General features: G+C 39.0%; 1 protein-coding gene across 8 annotated transcripts in view; it reads left to right on the top strand.

Annotated features, from left to right (window-relative positions):
- The window catches only part of TPD52L1 (TPD52 like 1), a 99,545-nt gene that overhangs the window by 50,836 nt on the left and 27,834 nt on the right, over nt 1–20,875 (top strand). For all 8 annotated transcript variants that reach the window (XR_014248703.1, XM_082406262.1, XM_082406264.1 and 5 more), the window contains exon 2: nt 10,141–10,256. Coding sequence is in view for 7 of the 8 variants with exons in the window: in XM_082406262.1 (XP_082262388.1) it covers nt 10,141–10,256 (116 nt within the window). In the remaining variant the exon portion in view is untranslated. The remainder of the gene's footprint in view (nt 1–10,140; nt 10,257–20,875) is intronic.

The following is a 20,875-nucleotide window of genomic DNA, read 5'->3' as shown; positions in this document are numbered from 1 at the left end:
TTTCTCTAGTAGATTTTGTTCTGAGAAAGTAAAGAGCACAGAATTTCCCGAAAGAAATTTGGTCTTCTTGGCAAATCAGTCTCCCAGAAGATTTGTTAGTGGAAACTATCATCTAAGAGGCTGATTACCACAATGTGAAGTAGTGAAATAAAATATCTGGGCCTAACAGACCACAGAATATGACATCTCTCAAAGATGCAGCCAACCTAGGGATCCCAGCCTGAATGGCCAGCTGGTCTTTCACAATAATTGAAGCCATGTCTTAATGCAAGGACATTTTCTGTAGTTAGCCCAGTAAAATGATGCCACAAAGCAAGCCACTCCCATGGGCCTGGGCAGTGCCACTGTAGCCATAGGGGAGCAGGGCTTCTCCATCCCTCAAATTTCCACAGCTCTCAGTGCCTTCAGGAGCACCCTAAAGGCGTGGGTTAGGCATGAGCCCAGGGAAGCCTTGGGTAAATGGGGCCAGTTGAGACTGTCTGGGATTCTTATCCCTAACGGTAGGTAAGAGTCCTGGTCAGACCTTAGTCACAGAAATGATAATTTAGGTTTATGTGCATCCCTGATTGATTTGAGCTCCTTGAAGATGGCCTGCCCTTCAGGGCTGTGCAGTACTTATTTAACTCTTGCGTGCCATATACTTTCTGCTAACTTTAGTATCCTATTGAATTTTGGTGACCTCATCAATACACAATGCACCTAAAAATTTTATATCAAAGGTGTGTTTCCTCTTACAGTCAGAAGACAGTTACCTTGTACATATGGGTGAATGAGAAATGGAAGGAAATATTTCCATATATTTGTTTATCTCTATCTGTAAAAGCATGTCACTTCCATCTTTAGCCAACGTTAGGTTTTGGTCAGTCACAAATTTTTCTTTAGAGAGTAGAGTCTATTTTAACCAGCATCTAACTATGTGGATTATTACCTAAACAACATATTTTAAAAAAAAAGGGGAAAGATGGAGTGTAAGAATTTAATTTAGTCGTCTACAACCTCAGAAGCATCTTTAGATAAAATACTTAGTAAAAAGCATAAAGTCTTTATTCAACTGATTAGTACACTCTCAGGCTGAGCATTACAGAGATGATCTTTTTTAGCTACATTATTAAATGACACCAAAGCTTTAGAAAATAATGCTATTAGTAGTGGTGACTCATGTGTTCTTTATATTTTAAGAAGGACAATAAAATTTTACAGGACAGTGTCTGAAATATTTTCTTCATAAACTTGTTTAACTATATAGTAATATATAGTATTATGTGTATTAGTGCAATTTATGAAATGCAAGTTGTAATGTAGCTTTTACTCTATATAATATTTAGTAGTAATATATAGAATAATGTATATCATAATATAGAGAGTAATGTACATTGTAGTACATAGAGAAAGCAAAAAAGCCATTTTAGATCAATTTAAGGCACACGACATGTTAACTTGTTATTCTAGTGTTGTTGGCAACTTGGTAGGATTCTTAGAAGAGAAACTGAGGAGGAAGGGGAGAGAGGCTTTCGAGAGAGATGGAGTGGCACAAAAACATAAGAATGAATAGAACATGAGTGAGGAACACTGCATATGACAGCCTAGTGGGTTTTGAGGCCTTGGCGGGAGAATCACAGGCAGGCTAGTTGGAATCACCACTTGTAGCCAGCCGTGGAAGGTTTTGAATGCTAGTGTAAGAACTTTCAAATTTAGGCTAGAAGCAATTCCATTCCATCCATGTAATGTTTTTGCAACTGGGTTTTAACATGATGAAGGTCATGTGTTCAAAATATTCATTTGAGTGTTGTGTAGATTGGGTGATGGAGAAAGAGACTGCAAGCAAGGAGGTAAAATTTAGCAAAGATTTAAATAATCTTGAGTGTGTAGTGACAAAAGCCCTAAATCACAGCAAGCAGTATGCACAGCAAGCAGTACTGTGTCATAGCAATGAAAATTCAAAAGGATAGACAGATATGACAGATGATGAAAAGATACGGAAAGGGCATCAAGAAGACTTGGTAAGACATAGAAAACAAGCCTATGGTTACCAAAGGGGAAAGGGATTGGGGGAGGGATAAAATAGGAGTTTGAGATTAGCAGATACAAACTACTATATATAAAATAGATAAACCACAAGATCCTACTGTATTGCACAGGGAACTATATTCAATATCCTATAATAAACCATAGTGGAAAAGAATATGAAAAAGAATATATAGACATATATATGTATAATCGAATCACTTTACACAACATTGTAAATCAACAATACTTCAATGTTTTTTAAAAAAGAAGAGTTGATAGCTTGATTTTCTATTCTAGGGATTAACTCAACGAATATTAGTTGAGCAACTCCTATACGAGAGGGTTTGGGAGATGAAAGCCCACCGTGGACTTTTCCCAGTGCTCAACAGTGGGATACCCTGCATATATTAAAGCTACAGACTGCCATAGGTGGCAGTTGGGGTTTATGTGTCACCTCCACTCACCAAGGCTGGGGATAGGTTATCCCACTGGCATGTCCTGCATTAGGGTTCCAGCCTTGCTTTTAGGATGTGGGAGTGTAAAGCTCTCATTATATTGTTCTTAGCATTTGAGCCCTCTGCCAAAACTACAGGGCAGCAAGGAAAAGCATTCAAAGCCCTATCTGCTCTACGTGTGATTCAACAATAGGCTAGATATGAGTTTCTGGTAAATGAATGAAAAGCAGTTCAAGAAGGGAGGTGCGTAAGAAATAATATTTTGGTTTTTTGTGTGGAAGATTTAGTAGATGTGCAGAAGGGATTCTAATAAATAAATTTGTTTTATAGCTTTAATTTCTACCCTCCTCAAATTAACAGGTATTAGCTTTTTGTTTGTGTACTCAGAGATAATCATAAATCCAACAATAATGAGATTAGCTCAATAGCTTTTCCCTTAGGGAATAAATGGAGATATTTTGAAGTTTTATGTTAAAAGAATGCCTGAAGCTATTTTTACCAAACATCATGAAGAAAATATAATTCAGTAATAAATATGACAGTTGTGAATTTATTATTTAAAACATGGTGAATTTTCATTTAAGCTATTTTATTGAATTTTTTTTAATTAAGTCCTAGGATAACTTTGTATTCTTTTTGAAAATATGCACTTCCTTCGCTGGATTTATTTCTTAATTCCTGAATATGGTGCACATACATGCAAGATTCTTTTGTTATTTAAAAGAAATTCTGTAAGTTTTATATATTTGCCAACAATTCAGGGTATGGTCACTCATCTGAAATCACAGTTCAGAATCATTTTACCTCATAGCTATCTGTACTGTTTCAGTCATGTGCATGAAGCCACAGCCTAACCCAGGGGAGTGCTTGACAGGATGCATTCAAGTATGTTGATGCCAATAGGTGATTTCATATCAAGGTTGGAGGGGAAGCACTTTAATCCAAAGTTCACTCTTGATTTGTACTCAGCAGCATTTTGTTTACTATTCTTCAGATGGTTGTAAGCCAGGGAAAGGCATAGGCTTAGGACTCAGACTAACCTAAGTTAGAACACAGCGACTTGTAACTGAGCCAGACTCTGAACCCAGGTCCCATGAGTGAAGGTCCCCATTAGCAAAGGCTGAGACCGGCCCACAGTGACTTCTCAGTTGGATCTGGTTCAGTTTGTTGTATCATTTAGTCCCATATGTGGGACTTAAATGAGTCATCACTGGGTCATTGTAGGTATAGTGAAAGCAGGCGGGTGGTAGCATTTGACGAGTATTTAAAGACCTACCTGCTTCCCCAGGATGTCACCCGGCCAATGCAGAAGCACAGTTCCTGCAGTAGAGTCATTCCTGTGAATATTTGTTACTTTTATTAAGACAAGTCTATATATTTTGTTGCATGTACTAATGAAAGTAAAATGGGCATCTTGAAGTACAAAATACTCCGCAGCAGGTTTGCAAGATTTATTCACACTACATCTTGGTGCACATGTGCTCCATGCCTGATCTATATCTATACCTCTACTACCCTTGGGCTTTGGATAGTGGGGAAGAAAAAATTGCTTTAGTCCATTCCAATACAATCATTTTTAAAGCCCCTTATATAATAATCAATTCCTTAGTAAAATTACCCTCTAGCTCAGAATTCTCCTTTTTCAGCTCCCCTTTTCCTTGTCCCAGCTAAGGGGATGTCTGGTATATGGAAGCAGGAAGGGCCCATGTAGTGCCTTGGCTTCTCCTCTGGCTCTTCGGGCCACTGGGACCATGAAGTCTTCCGATGCTGACGTTTTCTGCAGATATTACTTGTGATCTTGTCTTCCTTACCTGAGTCTGGGCCCAGTAACTTTTCCAAGCTGATTCAGCTTCACTTTGGCTCTTGATGGCTGATTTCTCCACCCCCTCCACCCAGACCTCTGGCCAGGGCCAGTAACCTCCGCTCCTGCTGCAGGGGCACCAACCCTTTGCCAAGGCAGCAGGTTTCTCCCTAAGTGCTAAGGGGAGTTCTGGATCCCACACGTGGTTAACTGACTGCAGAAGAGTGAACTGGGGAACTAAACACCAAGGGCCAAGATGCCCAGCCTCCCAGCACCTGTTGATAGGGAAGTGGCTGTGCTCCAGGTTGGTGCAGGACAGCCTGAAAGATATTTTTCTCTGGAGCGACCACTGCCCTCCAGATGAGAGTGGTGCAGACTTCCTATATCAGTCAGGGACTAGGAAAGAAGTAAATGGATGACATGCTCAAAAGGGGTGCCTGATTCAAGAGTTTCATGAAGGGACTATTAGAAAGATAGGAAGAATTAAGGGAAACCAGCAGGGGTGTTGAAGCTCCTCAGAGCAATAGCAGGAAGTCATTACAATCCCTAGGCTGCAGGACAGGGCGGGGTTCTAGGAACTTGACAAGAGCTGAGCTGTAGAAGAAAACTACCCAACAGAAGCTGTGGTCTTTGGTGGTGGAAAAATAAAGCTGCACAGTGCAGCCTGGCAGGGAGAGAGGCAGTCCCTGCCCCTTTCTTCTGCCCCGCAGGGTCCCGCTGGGGCTCTGATGGCCAATGCAGAAAGGAGGCAGAAGGGTGAGGGAACCATGTTGGCGTAATCCTTAGGCCAGTCTCCCGGGCACAGAGCAGAGTGGAAGAGGATAGAGGGTGGGTCTGGAGAAGCAAACAGAACCTCCAGCAGGTTCCTCTATAAATCTTTCTGGGCCGAAACCCAAAGTGAAAGATTGGACATCCACGCCTCACAGCTCCTCTCCTTCTTCCTCCCTTCCCTCTTCCCGCCTGCTCCCGGGCACAGAGCAGGAGGCACATGCATCCTTGGTAAGTCCTCATGCACTGTGTCCCTAAGGGGAACTTCCTGGCCTGGATGTCCTGGCCTTGGCTTCTGATGTACAAAGAGGGAAACAAAGATGTGGAGAACATCCCCTCCTAAGAATATTGCCCATTTTGCAAAACTGTTGTCTTCCTGGCCAATCCAATTTCAAATGCCAAAAATCTAAATATTAATCTTCGTGTTTCTTTTGCTCCTTTCTCTACCTCAGACAGATGGATGCCTTAGACCAGCTAGGAAAATGCTAGATCTTGGGGAGGCTAAAACACAAAAGAGAATATAGCCCATTAATACTTTTAAAAACTGTCACCCCCAAATTTCACCAATATATTGCTGAGGTTTGTATGGAAATTTAAACATTTTCACATATCTGATTTAACATCACTTAATCTTAACAACAATCCTGTAAGGTACCCATTTTACAGATGAGATAATTGAGGTCAAGTGTCCTCTGCTGGTTAGTGGCAAGCCCACAGGTAGGCAGAATTCCAAGTGTCCTGACTCCTGTTGTAGTGCTCTTTCTTCTATGCCAGATAAAGGTGGCGTAGTCTGCACATTTGGAAAAGAGAACAAAATTCATAATGTATTGGTACCTGCTAAAAATTGTGCTTCTTGAACAGTTTTGCCCACTAATTATTGCTTTTATTAAAAATATGTTTTTAGTCTTCTCTAATATCTTCTTCCATAGTAACTAGTTTATTTTATACTCATTTTACTGCCCTTCTCACATTATCATCTGTCACTTGGTATCTCTTGCTATTTGCTTTTTTTTTCTTTCTGATTTTGACTCTTTCACTGTTTAGTCACTTTTTAAAATCGAACTCCTTTTTTCCCCTACTCCTTGATTCTGGAATTATCCTTTGACCTCATGAGTGATTGCTACTTCCCTAACCCAGTGAGTCAAAACAATGATGGGGAACTGGCATTTATTTCAAAGATAAGAGTAAAGAAGGTAGCTGGTCTAATTAGACCTGACCTAACTAGCAGCTTCTGGGCTCCAGGCAGATTTCCTGAATGGCTGCTTTCTGGGGGAGAATCTTCGAGATTCTTGATGTCTCTGCGGCGTGGCATGTGTGACAGATCAGAGCTGAAGGCCAGCGCAGGAAATATCTCACTTTATAAGATTTATATCCCTTCCCCCTGAAAAGTAGAAGCTACCTGCTGGATAAGGGGAGGTCTGTCCTTCCCTAAATTTGCTAGAAGTTTCCCAATTCACATATTAGCAATTAAAATGGATTTCGAATCTTCCTAGAATATAGGAAGATACTAAAGATGTTTGATGTCTTGAAAAGTCCAAGTGCCTGGAACTATTGTCTGTTCCCTGGTACATGTCCTCTCATACTGTCAAGAAAGGAGAAGATGGAGAATTTAGGTTCTGGCTAAGTTTGAGCAGTATCTGCTAAGTTCCTGGGCCAGGCTGAGTTGGGGAGAAGACCAGAGTGTCTTACAGGTTCCTCCTATGGCTCTTCCCCAGCCCCCAGTGCAGGCGGGCAGCTTACCTTCTGGGCCCATCTCTTAAAACTGTGCTTGGAATTACTGCTGATTCCTGATTTAGACAGTTATCCTAGAACACTGACTAAAAATATATTGGCCACATGTAAACATAAATATTTACCAGCAGAAATAAATGACAGTGTTTAAAACCTTTTAAATGACCTACTTAACATTCTTGTACCGAGAATCTAGAGATATTCTCCTAGGTTGCTGATGTTTGCATAAAACTGGCACCACCTTTCGGGGGGATAACTAGGCAGAAGGTTTCAAAATGTCCATGGCCTTTGCCTCTGTGACCCAGTGTGTAGGAAATCATCAAGATTTTGCCTAATGACTTGACAAGGAGATGTTCACTGCAGCTCCCCAATAAACAGGATAAATTATCAGTCATACGTGAGACAAAATACTGTACAACCATAAAAATAAATAAAGGTAAATATGCATTTTTAGACATAAAGGATATTCATGTTATCCTATTGAAAAAATAAATTCACAACAGTAAATGCATATAAGTATATACAAGAAAATGTAAACAAATGCATAGAAGAAATACCAGAAAGGATGGACAAAATGATCATTATTTCTGGGTAGTGTGATTAATAGTAATTTTAATGATGAATGGGTCATTTTATTTTATTATCTTTTACAACGAACAGGTATTACTCATGAAAAAGAAATACTTAGCATTGAAACTGGTCTCCCCCACTCCTCAGAGAAGACTATGGTCCTGAATTTTTTACCATAGCCTTGCTTGTCTTTTTACTTTTATTCCTAAACAGTATTTTATTTAGTTTGTGTGTTTGGGGACTTCATATAAGTGTAATTATACTTTATTATTCTTCTGCAACTTGTGTTTTTCACTCAGTGTCTTGTTTCTGTGTTTCATCCATGTGGCGTTCATGGCTGTAGCTCACTCATCTCACTAGGTCGAGTTGTCTTGGTGTAAATGACCACAGTGTGCTTATATATCCTCCTGTTGATAGACTTTTGCTGATTTACAGTTTTTTGCTACCATGAAAGTTCTTATTAATGACCTCAGGTACTGATGTATGAGTGTCTTGGGTATATCCACAGGTGTGGAATGCTGGATTGTAGGGTGTGTGAATGTTCAACTTTACTAGATAATGATAAATTTTTTTCAAGTTATTTGTATCTATTTATGTTTTTGCAAGCAGTGTATCAGAGTTTCCATCCTCTACATAGTCATCAACTTTTATTAATATCATCAAACTTTTAACTTTTTGCTAATCCAGTGGGTATGAAATGTTTTAATTTGTATTTCCCGGAATATCAATGAGGTTGAGCATGTTATTCTGGATTTATTAACCACTTGTGATTTCTCCCTGTAATGAATCTGTTTGGGTTTTTTGGCCCATGTTTCTATTGGGTTATTTCCATTGTTTATGTGGGTTGGTAGGAATTCTGTTTATTCTGGGAACTAATCTTGCTAGTTATACATCTGGGAGATATCTTCTTCCATTAGTGGCTTGTCTTTTTATTTTCCATACAGTTAGTGTTTTTGATGAAGAAACATTCTTATTTTTTGATTGAGTTGATTTATAATATTATATTAGTTTCAGATGTACAATACAGTGATTCAGTATTTTGATAAATTATACTGCATTTAAAGTTATTCTAAAAATATTGCCTATATTCCCTGTGCTGTACAATATATCCTTGTATCTCATTTATTTTATATAGTAGTTTGTCTCTTTTAATCCTCTACCCCTATCTTTTCCCTCCTCCATCCTTCTTCCCACTGGTAATGACTAGTTTGTTCTCTATATCTGTGAGCTGTTTCTGTTTTATTTGTTTGTTTTATTTTTTTATGTTCCACATATAAGTTATAGCAAACAGTATTTGTCTTTCTCTGTCTGACTTATTTCACTAAGCATAATACCCTCTAGGTTCCTCCACATTTTTGCAAATAGCAGAATTTCATTCTTTTATATGGCTACTGTTCCATTGTGTGTGTGTGTGTGTGTGTGTGTGTGTGTGTGTGTATATATATATATATATATATATATATATATATATATATATATATATGCCATGTCTTCTTTATCCATTCATCTGTTGATGGACGCTTAGGTTGCTTCCAGATCTTTGTTATTGTAAATTATGTTGCTATGAACATTGGGGTGCCTATATCTTTCAAGTCAGTGTTTTTGTTTTCTTTGGGTAAACACCCAGAAGTGAAATTGATGGATCATACAGTAGTTCTATTTTTGGTTTTTTGAGGAACCTCCGTACTATTTCCATAACGGCTGCACCAATTTGTATTCCCACCAACAGTGCACAAGTGTTCCCTTTTCGCCTCACCAGCATTTGTTACTTGTGGTCTTTTTGACAATAGCCATTCCGACAGGTGTGAAGTGATAACTCATTCTCAATCTTATCCATCCTTTCTTTCATGATTTGCCCTTTTTTTGTGTCTCAAGAAATCCCTTCCTACCCAGAGGTTCATAAATATAAAGTCCCATATTGTCTTCTAAAATATTTATAATTTAATCTCTGTGAATGGTGTCAAGGTGTCCAATTTTATTTTTACTATATGGATAACTATTTGTTCCAGGACAATTTATTAAAAGACCTCCCTTTTTCCAGAGATGTATAAATGCCAGCCCTGTCATAATTCATGCCATAAATAAAGCTTCCGTATGTATGTGCGCCTGTTTACAGAGGACATGTGTGTTTGCATTGTCCAGGCACTTCCCACCTCCCTCTGACAGAGTCAGTGTGGCCACAATACTTCCTCACGGCTGCAGCTGCTCCAGGTTCCATATCTGCATATTTCCACATCGAAGTGGAAAAAAGTTTTAATACTCTCTTATCTCGAGGTTCTTTTGGACCACCTGGGAGGTTGTGAATTCTCAGGGGAAGCCCTTTTGCCCTGTCCATTTCATGCTGGGTGTCAAGGCAGGCAATTTGCCTTGCAGATGCCTGTGGGGAGTGAGGGTATTTACTTCCAGGTCACCTTACTCTCAGGGTGTAGCCCTGTGGGCAGGAGGATTTATGGAGGGGTCTCACCATAACCTCCTCTCCCTCGGTGGCCCTGGGCTTTGTCCTCTGCCCCCTGCATCCCATGGGACAGTAAAAACCGAGGCTGGGATTCATCTGGGTGGTAAATGTAGAATTAATGAAGACTTGTTTTGTTTACATCTCAACTTCCCACTTTCACTTAGTTTTTGGGATTCTTAGTCTACTTTCTTGGCAGCTCATGACACATTTAGAAGGATTTCTTTCTTCTGGAATTTTTAGTTATTTTTCAATGGGAGAGTCAGTCAGAGTATCTAGCTCTTCAGACCATGGAAGTAGAATTTGGCTAAATTCATTTTTTAAATTGCGTTATGTTTTGCCAATCTTGCCTAAAGGTTTGTTGGAGACTGAACCACTGCAAGGAAGAGATGAAGATACAGTAGCCAGTGCTGACTTCCCTAGCATGCTCTCTGAGGAGGAAAAAGAGGAGTTAAAGGCAGAACTAGTTCAGGTATGTTTAGTAATCTTCTTATTGTTGCTATGTCTATCTCCAAATCCTGAGAATTATTGTTAGTTGATATAAGTTGCATATTACAATTATGTTGTCTTTCATTTAATAAGATTTAATAAGTGATATATTGTAAGATGATTCATTTTTCTGAGGTATTTTTGTAATGCTAATTGTCCATTATCCATTGGTGGCCATAAGAAAACAAACGGTTATGCTGCTTAAGCAAAAATAATTAGTTGTAAATATGCACCTCTTACTCTCCTTAGTATCACAATGCTATGGGGACAATAAATCACTTACAAACCTTATGGAATTCCTTCAAGACCTTGGTACAGGCGCAAGCTGCCTTTGAAGAGCAGTTGTTGATTTAGGTCAGCAGCTTAGCTCAACAAATACTTTGAAAGGATTTATGTTTATAATGAAAAATTCATTCATAGAAGCAACTGAATTTATTACGTTGATGTGCTCTTTTTCAGAAGAATAAAGCTCCGGCGGTAGAGAGGGAAGCTATGATGATTTTAGGCTTCATTAGAGCTTGTGTAGTTGCCGTGGGCATCTGGACCTAGAGATGAGGAGGGTGCCTGGCTTGTCGTGAAGACAACTCTTTGTTCAAGCCATTTGTTTGTAGCACCCACTACAAACACTTAGCTACCTCTTAAGTACTTTGCTAGGGAGCGTTTACATTGTAGGAGGAAAGGGCAGGAGAAGGGAGCTTCTCAAGTAGAAGCAGCAGTAGGGCAAGAGGGGAAGAGGCCAGCATTCCTCCCCATTTGAATCCCTGGCTCAGAGGGTAGGAAGCTCCTGGTCCAGCTGGAACAAGGCTTGTCTTCTTCCTCTGGCCTCTTCTACAGGCTGGAGACACAGCTTTAAATTAAGCTTCACCTTACCTTCACCCCGCTGTGTCCACCCCAGACTCTCCAAGCTCTAAGGTTCTGATAGTGTGTGTTTATGACAGCTCATAATAATACTAAAGACATTTCAGGTGCTTTCATAAGACACACCCTGCAATAACCTCATGATAAAATGAAAGAGCAGCTTGTTCTTCTAGTACAGCAGAAATTATTTTAGTAAGGACAGTGCCTCAGATCAAATAGCCTGGTTCTTGAGCTGGATCTGTCTGTGGCCACTGATCCAGAACCACCTCGTTTATTTCAGATTGGCCACACCTGCCAGAGTGCACGGACCAAAGTCAACCTAAACAGAGAATATCTGAGCTCCACGTTTTCTTAAGGCCTGGAATCCTGGATTATGACTTGTTCCTGTCAATTGTGTTGACAAAAGTTATATTCTGCAGACTGGCATCAGCTAACTGATTCTGAGCTGAAATTTAACTCCTTCACTGTTATCATCCAAGTTTAAGTTCATACACAACCTCTGTAACAGACCAACTTTTATAAAATGACTTGATTTTTCTCAGTTCTGGGATTACTGGGATATATATATATACACACACACACACACATACATACATCTATGTTTTTTGTGTGCCTGCATGCTGTATTTTCTAAACTTTCAACAATGAGCAAGTATTATGTTTATAATCAAGAAACAGTAAGCCTTGGTTCTCAATGGATGACCCCATGAATATAAAAAACCAGTGTTTTCACACATTCTTGTCTCATTTGGCCACATTAATGACCCTCCAGTGTGTCTCATTCCTAAGAGTTTTTGAGGCTGACTTCTGAAAGTAACACCAGACTCCTTGTTACTTTTTCATGTTACCAGGATTGGTGTTTTCATCCTTTAGGATGCATTAGCCTCCATGCTTCCTGTCTCTTATTTCTGGATTCCTCAGGGATGGAGAAGCACCACGTCTTGCCAAAGGTAGCAGTGTAACCTCCAGGGGCACTGGGCACAGCTGTTTGCCTCAGGCCCAGCAAAAAGCAAAGGAGGGGATCTTTGCTGTTTTTCCTCTTCACATTTCCATTTCTTCTCCCTCCGTCTCAGGCCACCTCTGCTTTCTGCTCATTCTTTTCTTAAATCCACTTTCTCTGCCCTTTCACAGCGTACGTGCGCGCGCACACACACACACACACACCACAAATTAGGTTCTTTCAGATCACACATGCATTCAGATTACCTTAAATGCTAGGGTTTAATTGCATCAAGGGCATCTCAGCAGTCCCACGGCTGGCCCTATGAAGAACTGAGACATCGTGCAGATAGCTCAGCTTCTCTGCCTCAATTCTCCACAGATACTCCTCTGGGGCCCCTGGTCATAAGCAACCCCTCTCTGTTTGAGGGAAGATCCTACTGGGTCTGTTAGCCACTTGGGTAACAGGACACCTCACAGGTCAGCCTATTAGACTGCTTTTGAATCAGGCGGTAAGTTGTGGCCGTGATCCAAAGCAAGAGCTTTGTGAAGGGGGACTTCTTACGTCTGATTGCTTTGCTTAGAGGGGTCTCGGGGTGTGCCAGGCACCCGCTCTCCTCTTCTGTACACTCCTCTCTCTCGTTTCCTCAGTTTCTCCCACTGTTTGCTGGCTGTGCTGGATCCCCGCCCCACTGCTTTACCCTGCACTGTTCTGTGGTCTATATTCCCATGAGGACGCCCTTAGACTTCAGGCGAGCCTGTAACCCCATTCAGCCACACAGCCGGCACGTTGTTGTGCTTACCAAGTGCTGGCAGAAGGAACACCTGTCCTTGTGGGGAGAGACGTAAAATGAGCCGGTATTGTCCAAGGGGATACATCTTAGCCGAGGTCTGCACCTTAAAAGAGGAATCTGTCGTTAACACAGTTCAGTCTCGAGTTTGTTATTATGTTCATGCAATATGTGTGTTTTTAAAAGTTCCTTCAGTGCGGGGCCAATATCACTTCTGATCTGGTGCAGTGATTTGTGCACAGAAGGTGTGCAATTAAGATTTTTAATTAACTTGAATCATAGCGCCAACAAACATTTATATTTGTGAATATTGGAAGAAGAATTTTTTTTTACAAATCTTGTCAATATATAAAGAAATACTATTTTGTTTCACATATTTGTTCTCATTAGTCTTATTACCAGCTGCTCCTAACATCTTTTCTGAGGTTTTTATGCATCTATTCTGTGGATTATTTTTTCCTTTCTCCCTTTTTAAATAAACTTGCTCAATACTTCTGTGCTACTAACATCCCACTCCCACTTTCGTTTCGCTAAGCTGCATTTGATGCTCAGTATTCTATAATGTGGCTTGCCTTTTGAAAAGGATGAAGTGTTGGCATTAGAACTGTAAATTTATGATTATATAACAATCAAGTACTGCCAATGTCCCCTAGATAAAATGACTCAAGAAAAATGAGCATTAATAGGAGTAGGAAAAATACCAGACAGCATTATCAAGTAGACAATGGCTGTTGCTCAGTGTGTCGTTCCCCAAGAAAAGCACACAGTGCCCTCAAGCCACCCGTCTCTTAGCCTTTACAAAGTGCCCTAAGCTCTTCCTTCCTCTCTCAGTTTTTTTCCTTCAAGACTTTCATTTTTTCTGGACTGAGCTAGTGAACAACTAAAGTCTTCACAACCAATACTGTCTTATTGTAACACCCCTCTGTGTTAATCAGGGTTCTCCAGAGAAGCAGAACCAATAGGATATATATATATGTATATAGAGATTTATTATAAGGAATTAGCTGTTGTGATTCTGGAGGCTGGCAAGTCTCAAGATCTACAGTCAGCAAGCTGGAGACTCAGGGGAGCTGATTGTGTAGCTCCAGTCTGAAGGCCTAGGAAGAGCCAATGTTACAGTCTGAATCTGAAAAAACAAAAAAACAAACAACAACAACAAGACAAAACAGTGGCCCAGCTCAAAAGCAGACAGGCAGATAGAGTTCCCTTTTACTCAAGGGAGGGTCAGCCTTTTTGTTCTATATAGGTCTTCAACTGATTAGATGAGGCCCACCCACTTTGGGAGAGCAATCTGCTTTACTCAGTCTACCAATTCAAATGTTAATCTCATGCAGACTAACCCTCACAGACACACCCAGAATAATGTTTGACCAAATGTCTGGGCACCCCATGGCCTGTCACACCCTCCCAGATATTATTTGCATTTTAATTTTAATTCTCCCATATTCTTAGCCAAGGCAGGAGTAACCAGGAGAAGTGGCAGGACTTGAAGCAGTGTGTACAAGAGACCAAATGCTCTTACTCCTAAACATCATACTGATACTTAATAGTTTATGAAAGTATTTCTTTTTCTGGATTTAAATTAGATATTTTATGTAATATAGCAGATTAAATAGAAAAGTAAGTTTTCAATCTTCTAATATAAATTTCATATTGAAGCTAACTCATTACTTAATTTATAATTTTTTTCATTTTTTATTGCAATAAATTGGCATAACATAAAATTAACTATTTTAAATTGAACCATTCAGTGGCATTTAGAAACTTACAGTGTTGTGTAACTACCACCTCTGTCCAGCCCCAAAACATTTTAATCGTCCCAAAAGGGAACCCCATACCCACTAAGCAGTTGCTTCCCATTTCTCTTTCTTCTTTGCAGCCATCAGCCTGCATTTTGTCTCTATGGATTTAGCTAGGTATTTCATGTAAATGGAATCATAATACAATATGTGACCTTTTGTGGCTGGCTTTATTTCACTTAGCCTAGTGTTTTTGAGGTTCACCTGTGTTGTAGCTTATATCAGTACTTCATTCATTTTTACCAGTGAATAATATTCCATTTTATGTATATACTGCAATTTGTTTATCCATTCGTCCTTTGATGAATATTTGGGTTGTTTTCACCTTTTGGCTATTGTGAGTAGTGCTGTTTTGAGCATGCATATGCATGTATTTGTTTGAGTACCTGTTCTCAATTCTTTGGAGAATATACCTAGGAGCAGGAGTGCTGTGTCATATGGTAATTCCATGTTTAACTTTTTGAGAAACTGAGAGACTGTTTTCCACAGTGGCTGAATCATTTTTCATTCCCACCAGCAGTGAACAAGGGTTTCAATTTCTCCACATCCTCACCAACACTTACATTCCTATTCATTCATATCTGAGTAATCAAGTTGAAATATCTAATCTTGTGCATAAATATTTATCCTATAAGAAGATCTTCTAAGGGGTCAAGAAACCAAAGAACCAGACTATCAGTTTCTAGTGAAGATATGATTCATTTAAAATTAAAGGGGAAAGGATATCTTAAATACTTTAATTGATGATTTACCTGCCCTCCAGCTCATTCCAAAACGAATTTGATATAGCTGCAGAGGTACTTATAATGTAGAATTTGCATACTACCTGCATCAGAATATCTGGGGGTGCTTGTTAAAAAATATATGTAGGCTGGCCTCACCAAATTTGAGACATCAGAATCTCAGGGCATTAAAAGGGGCCTTACTTCTGGAATCTGCATTTTAAATGTGCTCTCTGAGTGACTTTTATATAAACTGAAATTGAGAACCACTGGTGTAACTAGGCCAAAAATTCTCCTTAGTCAGATAAGTGAATGAATCTCACCAGGATTGTCATTTAAAGCATTTGTGATTAAAGACCTTTCTGCTGTGTCAGGACTCTCTGCTCTGCAGAAAGAGATGAGATTGGCCATATTCAGTCTTGCATGTTAATGTAATTTAAGATAATCTGTTTTTTCACCTTCTGGATTTTGCTTAATAGATATTTTGGCATATATTTAGATCACTGATAAATAAATGAAAGCTTTAAGAAGTGTGAGCCTTACATTTTATTGAAATGGTGAGACTTTCATTATAGAACCTGACAATAGACCCAACTGAGTAACTGAGTTCATGTTTCCATCATTAGAAGTTTTTTCTCTACAAATGCCTTTTTTTTTTTTTTTTTCCTACAAATGCCTTTTAACGTATGCTTTGATTTTTAAATTATTAGGTGTGGAATTTTATCTTTCTTTAGGATAGTGTTTGGTAAATTGGTCACTTCAGTGTTTCTATCACTTTTTGGGATCGTGGATTTCTTTAGAAAATTGTGAATGCCCACGCCTCCCACCCCCAAATAACTCATGAATATCTTACTGTCCCCCATAGTTTTGAATAAATTTCTGGGGTTCCATAGATATAAGATGGAAAATACCAAGATGTTTAAACCTCTTTCTTCTTCTCTACAGCTTTAATTTCTTTCTGCAAGTTAGAAAACTTCCCATTAATTTTGTTACAAGTTGGAAACTACAGTAACACCTGATACATGTACAAAACCAGATTCCCAGTCACTTCAGTCACTCAAACTGAAAGAAAGCCCAAAAGGTCTTTCTAGTACAGAATAAAAGGCTGAAATGAAGGCCACGTATTTTCTATGGTAAGAGAGCTAGACATACAACCTTGAGAAATCTTAGGCAGCAAACTAAGTGCGGAAGAACACATTGACAAAGATGAAAAAGTGGAATATAACATGAGAGCAAAAGGATAGAAGGGTTTGATTTTAAAATGACAGTGTGGGGCTTCCCTGGTGGCGCAGTGGTTGAGAATCTGCCTGCCAATGCAGGGGACACGGGTTCGAGCCCTGGCCTGGGAAGATCCCACATGCCGCGGAGCAACTGGGCCCGTGAGCCACAATTACTGAGCCTGCGCGTCTGGAGCCTGTGCGCCGCAACAAGAGAGGCCGCGATAGTGAGAGGCCGCGATAGTGAGAGGCCCGCGCACCACGATGAAGAGTGGCCCCCGCTCGCCGCAACTAGAGAAAACCCTCGCACAGAAACGAAGACCCAACACAGCCAAAAATAAATAAATAAATTTATAAATAAATAAAATAAAATGACAGTGTGTTCTCATTTAATGGAGAGACTAAAAACATGATCCCCTTTGGTGGTCCCTGGGTGCACTCCTTTTGCAGTAATGAGTATATGTCTGCGTCCTGAAGACTCTTGCTCATCAAGAAAAGACAGGGTGCTATTGATTATAACATGTTTATGGAAGGTGAAATTCATTTTAGAAAGACTTTAAAAAGATTTCTATGAGCATACGAGAAATGTTCCATAACCATAAAAAAAATGGATAATGTTAGATTACTAGGACATTTTGCTGATATTAAAAGCTCCAAGATATTGTTCTTTTCTACTAGATGATTTAAGATGCTTGATTCAGTATTTCTGCCTGTTTTGCTTAAGTGATTTTTTGTGAATGCGAAGGTTTACAATGCTATTTTTGTCTGTTCACCATTGGGGTAAAATCTTCCTTGCTCTAATAAAAAGGACTAATTTTTGCAAAGGTAACTGTCATTGTTGAGATGTGCTTTTCAGCAGCTACGTCTCTGGTGACCCAAGGAACACATTTGCAAGATGACTGACAGGGTTAGTGATGCTCCTTGTGGTCAGAAGTAGAGAGACACTTAGAATGTAAATGAGACACAGATCTCCATTAAAAAAAGTAATAATCTCATAAAGTGTCAGGCACTTTTTTTTTTTAACCTCTGTGCGTGTGGGATACTAAGGGAGTACTACTGATTCTCTTCTGGCTTCACAAAGAAAGTCACAAATATTTATACTTTTCAGAAAACAAAGATGTAAATTTAAGCAATATTACTAGGGCAATATGATACAAAGTGTGACAATGGAATGAAGTATGATAACTGGAATCAAAGACTTCGAGGAGGTTCAAAATTATTTTCACAAAATATAGCAATGCTCTCTAAAATCTGGGTATTTTACAGAACTCCTTTGTTAGAAATTAGATTTGCAAGAGCAATTTTTTCATGACTTATTTATTTTATAACCGGAAGTTTATCCCTTTTGATCCCCTTCACCCATTTTACCCACCCCCCTCCCTTGCCTCTGGCAACCACCAGTCTATTCTCTTTATCTATGGGGTTGGTGGTTTTTTTAAGATTCCACATATAAATGAGATCATACAGTCATATAGTATTTGTCTTTCTCTGTCTGACTTCTTTTACTTAGCATATTGCCCTCAAGGTCCATCCATGTTTTAAATGGCAAGATTTCCTTCGTTTTAATGGCTGAGTAATATTTCTGTATGTGTGTGTGTGTGTGTGTGTATGTGTGTATGTAAAATATCTTCTTTATCCATTTATCTATCAATGGACACTTAGGTTATTTCCATATCTTAGCTATTGTTAATAATGCTGCAATGAACATGGAGGGGTACATGTATCTTTTCTGAGCTAGTGTTTTAATTTTCTTTGGATAAATCCTCAGAAGTGGAATTGCTGGATCATATGAGAGTTCTATTTTTAATTTTTAAAAGAATCTCCATACTGTTTTCCATAGTGTACAAGAGCAATTTTATGATGCTGAAGAGATTTGCTTTTCTGCTAGCACAGGGGAAACAGGAGATACATCAGTACAAAGACGTGTACATGAATGTTTATAGTAGTTTTAGTTGCATTAGCCAGACCCAAATATCCTTCAGTAGTTGAATAGAAAGCAAACTGTGGTATATCCATACAATGGAATACTACTCTGCAGAGAAAAGGAAAAGCCATTGATGATTTAGCAACATGGATGAATCAAATGATCTCAAATTATTATATTGAGTGAACAAAGTCAGGCAAGAATGAGTTTATACTGTGTAGTTCAATTTATATTAAATTCCAGAAAATACAAACTAAACTCCAGTGAAAGAAAGATCAGTGACTGCCTGGGTGAGGGAAGAGAAAAGGGAGGGAGGAATTACAAAGAACTAGAAAAGTTTTGGAGGTGATGATTTCTTCACTATGTTGATTAAGGCGATGACTTCACAGGAGTATACATATATCAAAACGTACAGATTGGACACTTTACATGTGTACAGTTTATTGTATGTTAATTACATGTCAATTAAAATTGTTAACAAGAAAAATCAACACAAATCACTCCCTTGCATACATCCTCTTCTCCCTTGTTCATTCTCTCCTGAGGCACCACCTTGGCAAACCACAATGTATGCTAGGTGTGGTTGGCAAAAAATAAACAACACTGACTAATAACACTTTAAAAGAAGTTGTTAGGCATAGACTACAAAACCAGTCTTTTGTTCAAAAACTATATCTATGTATAATTTTAGGAAAACGTTTGGACGATTAGAAACCAAAAAAATTAAGCAGTGGCTATTTCCTAGTAGATTACACATGATTTTTTTTTTTTTTAAACATCTTTATTGAAGTATAATTGCCTTACAATGGTGTGTTAGCTTCTGCTTTATAACAAAGTGAATCAGTTATACACATACAGTATGTTCCCATATCTCTTCCCTCTTGCATCTCCCTCCCTCCCACCCTCCCCATCCCACCCCTCTAGGTGGTCACAAAGCACCGAGCTGATCTCCCTGTGCTATGCGGCTGCTTCCCACTAGCTATCTATTTTACATTTGGTAGTGTATATATGTCCATGACACTCTCTCACCCTGTCACATCTCACCCCACCCCCTCCCCATATCCTCAAGTCCATTCTCTAGTAGGTCTGTGTCTTTATTCCCGTCTTGCCACTAGGTTCTTCATGGCTTTTTTTTTTTTTTTTTTTCCTTAGATTCTGTATATATGTGTTAGCATACTGTATTTGTTTTTCTCTTTCTTTTTTTTTTTTTTTTAAACATCTTTATTGAAGTATAATTGCCTTACAATAGTGTGTTAGCTTCTGCTTTATAACAAAGTGAATCAGTTATACATATACAATATGTTCCCATTTCTCTTCCCTCTTGCATCTCCCTCCCTCCCACCCTCCCCATCCCACCCCTCTAGGTGGTCACAAAGCACCGAGCTGATCTCCCTGTGCTATGCGGCTGCTTCCCACTAGCTATCTATTTTACATTTGGTAGTGTATATATGTCCATGACACTCTCTTACCCTGTCACATCTCACCCCACCCCCTCCCCATATCCTCAAGTCCATTCTCTAGTAGGTCTGTGTCTTTATTCCCGTCTTGCCACTAGGTTCTTCATGGCCTTTTTTTTTTTTTTTTTTTTTTTTCCTTAGATTCCGTATATATGTGTTAGCATACTGTATTTGTTTTTCTCTTTCTGACTTACTTCACTCTGTATGACAGATTCTAACTCCATCCACCTCATTACAAATACCTCCATTTCATTTCTTTTTATGGCTGAGTAATATTCCATTGTATATATGTGCCACATCTTCTTTATCCATTGATCTGTCGATGGACATTTAGGTTGCTTCCAGGTCCTGGCTATTGTAAATAGAGCTGCAATGAACATTGTGGTACATGACACTTTTTGACCTATGGTTTTCTCAGGGTATATGCCCAGTAGTGGGATTGCTGGGTCGTATGGTAGTTCTATTTGTAGTTTTTTAAGGAACCTCCATACTGTTCTCCATAGTGGCTGTATCAATTTACATTCCCACCAACAGTGCAAGAGTGTTCCCTTTCCTCCACACCCTCTCCAGCATTTATTGTTTCTAGATTTTTTGATGATGGCCATTCTGACCAGTGTGAGATGATATCTCATTGTAGTTTTGATTTGCATTTCTCTAATGATTAATGATGTTGAGCATTCTTTCATGTGTCTGTAGGCCATCTGTATATCTTCTTTGGAGAAATACACATGATTTTTATTTTCTTTATATTTTGCTGTATGAGTGAATTTTTTACAAGGAGTAGTGATTTCTTTTAGAATCATTAAAGCTAAAAAAATCTACTTTCATTTTTAAATATTAGACTGTCTTCTCTACAGGATGTGTTTGCTAAGGCCATGCACCGGGCTATGTAAACA

The sequence above is a fragment of the Balaenoptera borealis genome (assembly GCF_965194805.1).
Source record: "Balaenoptera borealis genome assembly, chromosome: 9".
NCBI lineage: Eukaryota > Metazoa > Chordata > Mammalia > Artiodactyla > Balaenopteridae > Balaenoptera > Balaenoptera borealis.
This window is presented reverse-complemented; position numbering and strand designations above follow the sequence as displayed.